Raw genomic sequence first — 6,742 nt, 5'->3', positions numbered from 1 at the left:
AGTGTGTTTTCAGTGCAGGAATTTGTGGTAAGTCCATCCCTTAGAGGAGGTTCTGCCGGATTTTCCATAGGAGGGTCCGGTAGGGTTTCCCTGGGATCAGGGCTTGTCTAGGGTTCCGGTGAGGAATTTTGGACGGGTCCTGACAGTTGAAATTCCCAAAATACTCGAATTAAGTAGTCTGAACAACTCCAAGCTTATTCTTTAGATAGAGAAACCTGGAAGTTCCTAAACTCTTTGTAAACACATCAGCAATCTGATCTCGAGTAGGCACATATCGAATTTGGAGAGATTTTTCCAAGACTTTATCCCTGACAAAATGCATGTCTATCTCGATATGTTTGGTCCTTTGATCTACTGGATTTTCTGCTAAAGCTGCTGCACTAAGACTATCAGTCCAAACTATAGGAATTGGTAACTGAAGTTCCAGCTCCTTGATCAAATTTTGTAACCAACATAGTTCTGAGATGATGTGAGCCAGGGCTCTATACTCTGCCTCAGTGCTTGAATGAGCTACAACTTGCTGCTTCTTGGACCTCCATGAAATAAGATTTGAACCTAGAAAATTCCATAACCACTTGTTTATCTTCTGTTTATTCGATCACTTGCCCAATCCGAGTCTGAAAATCCATGAACAGCAAGTTTCATTGTTGACTTGATGAACAAGCCATGTGTTGCAGTGCCTTTTAAGTATCTTAACAATCGTTTACAAGCTTCCCAATGTAAAGATGTTGGAGCTTGCACAAATTGACTGAGTTTATTCACTGTAAAACTAATATCAGGTCTGGTCAATGTAAGATATTAAAGAGCACCAATGGTACTTCTATACAACTTAGGATTTGACAAAATATCTCCCTCTTCTAGAGATAAAGGTTTATTAGAAACCATAGGTGATGGTGAGGGCCTAGTTCCATCCATTTTAGTCTTTTTAAGCAGATCAAGTATATATTTTGTCTGTGTTAACAGCATGCCCTCACTGTTTCTTGTAGCTTCAATACCAAGAAAGTAACTCAAATGTCCCAAGTCTTTAAAAGAAAATTGAGAATTCAAATATGAGATAAGTTGCTTAATTGCTGCTCCGTTAGAACCAGTGACAATAATGTCATCTACATATATTAAAACTAAAGTATATGCAGTTTTGGTCTTCAAAACAAACAAAGAGGAGTTAGAAATTGTATTAACAAAACCCTTGCTTAGGAGAGCACCCTTCAATTTCTCAAACCAAGCATGTGGTGCTTGTTTAAGGCCATATAAAGCCTTATGGAGCTGACACACATGTGTTGGAAATTGTTTATCCTCATATCCTTGTGGTTGAGTGAGATAAACTGTTTCTTGAAGATCACCATTAAGAAATGCATTATTAAAGTCTAGTTGTCTTACCTCCCAGTTGTGTGAAATAGCAAGACTAAGCACTAATCTTATGGTGGTAGGCTTTATCACTGGACTAAAAGTTTCACTGAAGTCAAAGCCAGGTTGTTGATGAAACCCTTTTGCAACAAGCCTTACCTTGTACCTCTAAACAATTCCATCAGCATTTCTTTTTACTCGAAAAATCCATTTGTGACCAATGAGATTCATTCCATGATGATAGGGAACCAAAGACCAAGTGTTGTTTTTGACAAGTGCTCCATATTCCTGATCCATTGCTGCTTTCCACCTTGGATTTGTTAAAGCAGCAGTAATAGTAACTGGTTCAACATCAACTGAATCTGCAGCTTATTGAGTAAGAGCAAACACTTTGGGTTTGAAAACTTCACTCTTAGATCGTGTTTGCATAGGATGAGTTGAAATAGTTTTATGAGATGGATTTTGATTCACATTTGACAGTGTTATTGAAGTTTCTAAAGGGTCCATAGACAATTCAGATTCCAAACGTATGTCAGACTGATTATGATTTCCTAAATTCAGAGTTGGAGAGTTATTTAAGTTGCCAGAACTGGGACTTCTAGTTGATAAAATTGAGTCTGAAGCACAATGTTGTGGCAATGATTTGAGAAGGACTAGAGGAGCTATCGAAACCTGATTTTTGTGAAGCTTAGACTTATCTGCTGAACTAGTTTATAAGAAACCAGTAGAAAAAGGAAACTCCTTTTCATTAAAATTTACACTTCGAGCAATATAAATCTTGCCAGAAGAAGACATGCATTTGTAACCTTTATGATCATCACTGTAACCAATGAACACACATTTCTCAGTATGAAATTGAAATTTGTGATTCTGAAAAGGTCTGAGGAAAGGAAAACAAGCACTTCCACAAACCTTTAGAAAAGCATAGTCAGGTACTTTCTTAAACAGCAATTCAAAAGGACTGTGAAAACCAAGAATGGCAATTGGAAGCCTGTTAATTACATAAACTGCTGAAGTAAAGGCTTCCCACCAGTATAGAAGTGGCATGTGTGCTTGAGCAAGAACAGAAACCAACCTCAACAATGTGTCTGTGTTTTCTCTCAGCTCTACCATTTTGCTGATGCATGTAAGGGCATGAATGCTTGAACTTTATACCAACCTGTTGTAAATAAGGAAGAAAACAACTGTATTCACCACCCCAATCTGACTGAACCATCTTAAGTTTTGTATCAAACAATCTTTCCACCATGACATGAAAATGCTTAAAAACAGATAAAGCTTCTAATTTTACTATCATGGGATAAATCCAAGTAAACCTGCAGTAGTCATCAATGAAGTGTATATAATATCGATACCTTTCTTTAGAAACTGTTGCAGTAGGTCCCCAAACATCAGTGTGTACCAGTTCAAGAGGAGCTGAAGCTTTCAAATTTGACAAGGGAAAATGACAGAGATGATTTTTTCCAAGCTGAAAAGCTTCACAAAAAGATAAACTTTTATTTATATTCAAATCTGGTTTATACAAAGACAACAGTTTGTTTACGACAGCCTCTGAAGCATGTCCTAACCTTTAGTGCAGTACATCAAAATCAAAACAACTAGTATTCAAACAAAACTGATCAGTTTGTGAGGAATCTGATACATTTGACTCCTTAGTAGAATCAGAAAGAGGTAAAATCACACCAGCAGGTCTATATGTAGTACAATTTGTATGAATTTCTGAAGAATTACAATCTTTTGATGCAAGACACTCTTTTTGTATAGATGAGAAAACACCAGATAGTACACACATTGCCTTATTCATTACTAAGTTGCTACTAGTTTCCTTAAAGGCAGTAGACTTTGATCCAAAGAGAATCCCAACATCGTATTTGTAATTTGTAAAGTCCATCTTCAAGTAATCCGTGAAGCACCACCTTCCCCATCTGTTTGTCCTTAATGAAGCAATTATGTTTATCAAATTCAACTATTATATTGTTGTCACATACCAATTTTGATATACTCAACAATTTTTTTGCTATTGTTGGAACAACCAGAACATTTTGCAGCAATAAAACATAATTAGGACAAGTGAGAGAAGGAATCAGTGACTTTGACTATTACCAACTAAAAGCTTGTTGTTGCCACTGTAATCAAACTGGTGCATAAGATTACCACCATCTGCAACAACATGATTTGTTGCACCACTATCCAAATACCAATTTGGATCTCCAACCAAAACTGGTGTGGTGACAACATTAGCAGAAGCTTGTCCTGAATATCCACTTCCAATAAACTTAACATCTGAATTGTGAAAATTCTGATGAGGAATAATCTATCCATTCCCACTTTGAAATTCTCTAGTGACCATTCGTGGATAAGAAACAAGAGAATCATACCCAACTGCACTTATAGGTAAGCCACCATTGTGTGTTGGAACAATAGGTCGAGTTATTAATCCAGAACCACTAAAAACAGAAGAACTTAGCATTGCTGGATTATTCAACTGTGAGAACTAAGCATTATAGCCAACAGAATTAGGTGCATAGTTATGTCCATGAATTCCTTGGAAAATAGAATTTCCAGAATTTAAATCTCTGTAGGAACACACACTAGCCAAATGACCAACAATCCCACAGATTTGACACTGTGGTCTCCAATTTCTATGGTTTCGACCTCTACCTCTACCTCTTCCATAGTAACCTCTACCACGAAAATCTTCAAAACTCCTTCTTTCATACAAACCAGACTTTCCGGTACTATAGTCTTTATGAATGGATGAGTTAGCATGATTAGAAGTATTCAAAGTAGTAGATGATGATGGTAGAGTATTACTAGAGCCTAAAGTCAACTGATTATTGAAAGCAGACACAAGATTTGTAGAATGAAACATGGCCACAATATTATTCTATTCAATAGTTATTTCATAGTGAGAGAGAAAATGCTTTACCTCTTGAAGGCTAGGTAAAGGAGGTCTACTAGTGTAGTTTACACGAACTGTTTCAAATTTAGGCCCTAAGCCATTCAAGATGCACATGACTAATTCTTTTTCAGAGACTAAAAAACCACCAGAACACATCTTGTCAGCAATTTTCTTCATCTTTTTGCAATAATCTAGAATTTTCATTGAGCCTTTCTTGGTTGTCTGTAACTCATTTCAAAGTTGCAACATAAAAACCTTAGAACGACAAGAATAAGTTTCCTCAATTGTGATCCATAAACGTCTTGAGGTTTTCAATCTTACTAGATTTGCAAGCTCTTCAACTTTGATTGCAGCAGTTAACCAGCCTAGCAATAGCTGATCTTGCAAAATCCAAACTTGCTGCTCAACAGAAAACCTAGACAAACTGTGATCATTAACCTTTGCATCACTAAACACAAATACTTGCATGAACTCTGGCTCATCAGTCAGTACAAACTTATCAAGCTTGTGACCTCGTAATATAGGAAGAATTTGTGACTTCCACACCAAGAAGTTTTCACTGTTAAGCTTCAGAATGCTACTAGAAAATGGAGACACTGTAACCAAAGAATTTTCATTCTTATCAAAAATTAGACTTGCAAACAAGTTCATGACGTTCGAAACTCCTGGATTTTCCATTTTTTGATTTACTGGATCTTCAATCTTGCTCTGATGCCATGTAAAAGTTGTGTTTGGATAGAAGGAAAATGAAAGAAAATGTCGAAGGGAAGAATAGAGAAAGATAGAAAGAAAGAAAAACAAAATTATAAAACTGTAATTGATTTTTCTTGAATACCAACAGTTACACGTGAAACACTATCAATACAGGTAGTATAACTAACAACTGCTAACCTGTACTAACAACTTGACAACTTGCCAAAACTAAACAACTGTTATATTAACTAACAGTGCCACGTCACTAACTATAACTAATATACTTCAACACAGCGGAACAGATCATGAAAAGCATCCGATCAATTATGCTTGTTAACGTCAGGCACATCCATAGATGTATCCACTATAATCTATATAATGAATTTCATCTTCTTCACCAACTCTTTCCATCTTTGTAGTTTCTTGATTAAAAGCTATTGGAGAGCTCTGTAAATGGTCACCGTTATTATTCACTGAAACATCAGCTCTGGCATGTAAATTATTAGGGACATCCATGTGGAAACTCTTTTCCCTTTTAGTAACTATGGACCAAAGGCAAAGGGAGTTATCCGGATGGATAACATTCATAGCAGATGGCCGATTGCAGCATAGTTTAATCAAATGTATCAAATATGAAAAAATTGAAACCGTTCCACTGATGATGAAGAGACCACTGAAACTGTACACACTGAGACAAGGATCATCATCTGAAGAGAATTTGGAGTCAGGATCTTCACATTTGGCTCCAGGTTCAAGATACTTGGTTTCCAATTCCTGCATCTTCTTAGGGTCCTGAGTGATATTTAGGATTGCTTTTGAAATATAAGAGACAAGAGGGGACCCTATTTGGAAAGCCTGAAGTACATTCATTTATGAAAACAATAAGAATTAGTTTGAATATTGTAAGCTATATATAGCGACAAACAGTTGTTCATATAGTATATATAAGCTGTCCAACTTGAGAAAAATTATTGGGTGCAAAAACAAACATAAAAGAAAATTAAGGCTAAAACTCACAAAGCCAAATCCTGCTGATTTGTAGGTTGGTCCAACCACTCTGTATTTGGAGCAGTACTTAGATAGGAAGACCTTCACATAAGGAATTTCTTCAAAGATAGCATCAATCCCACCATCATTGCTTCCTTTGGACATTGCATCATTGTACTCCTCTGATGATTCATAAGATCTTAGCCTAGACTCTGAAAAGTTCAACTGTTGTGTTAAAAGCTCTTTGACATAGGAGTTCTTTAGGTAACCGACAAAATGATCGTTCCTTCTGAGCTCATCAATATTGCTAATTGCTGGCTGCAATTTTTGTACTGTTAACATTGAGGCTAAGCTAGCAGTGTAACTCTGTGTAAAGATGAGTACCACAAATACCCATATCACCAACACAACTCTTGACCATTTGTTCTTTAATTTCTCACCTAGGCGAATAAAATACGTAATTTTTTAGAATTGATGTTATAGTTTGTATTTCAGTAAGGAAGATAAAGAAAATAAATGAAAGAAACATGTATCATAATTGAAATGTTTTGGTTTAAAGGTATTCTCTCCATCTTCCTCATTTTCTTTTTTTTTTTTTTCTTTTTCCCAAAAAGACACACTAGGTATAGCAGATAGGATGAAGAGAATTACTATTAGCAAACACTAGAGTTGAGATGGAGAACCATAAAATGGCGCCAGGAAGTTTTTTTTGTGGACTCCTGATCTCTTCATTTGTATGATGTTCAAGAAACCATATGACAATCCCGGTGAAGATGAATGCGACACCAATAGATAACCAAAGATCCCATTTAAGAG

At 36.1% G+C, this 6,742-nt stretch overlaps 2 protein-coding genes across 2 annotated transcripts; both read right to left on the bottom strand.

Moving 5' to 3' along the window:
• Positions 1 to 3,427: 3,427 nt before the first annotated feature.
• LOC132803649 (uncharacterized) lies at positions 3,428 to 4,924 on the bottom strand. Its single transcript, XM_060816967.1, has 4 exons — positions 4,568 to 4,924; positions 4,274 to 4,468; positions 4,006 to 4,174; positions 3,428 to 3,627 (listed from the first exon to the last, which is right to left on the bottom strand). The coding sequence occupies exons 1-4, from the start codon at positions 4,922 to 4,924 to the stop codon at positions 3,428 to 3,430; spliced, it is 921 nt and encodes a 306-aa protein (XP_060672950.1).
• Positions 4,925 to 5,081: 157 nt separating this feature from the next.
• Positions 5,082 to 6,530, bottom strand: LOC107418669 (glutamate receptor 2.5-like). Its single transcript, XM_048467073.2, has 2 exons — positions 5,957 to 6,530; positions 5,082 to 5,794 (listed from the first exon to the last, which is right to left on the bottom strand). Exons 1-2 carry the CDS (start codon positions 6,266 to 6,268, stop codon positions 5,279 to 5,281), a joined length of 828 nt encoding a protein of 275 aa, XP_048323030.2. The 5' UTR covers positions 6,269 to 6,530; the 3' UTR covers positions 5,082 to 5,278.
• Positions 6,531 to 6,742: the final 212 nt, after the last annotated feature.

Source organism: Ziziphus jujuba, chromosome 1, assembly GCF_031755915.1.
Source record: "Ziziphus jujuba cultivar Dongzao chromosome 1, ASM3175591v1".
Lineage (NCBI taxonomy): Eukaryota > Viridiplantae > Streptophyta > Magnoliopsida > Rosales > Rhamnaceae > Ziziphus > Ziziphus jujuba.
This window is presented reverse-complemented; position numbering and strand designations above follow the sequence as displayed.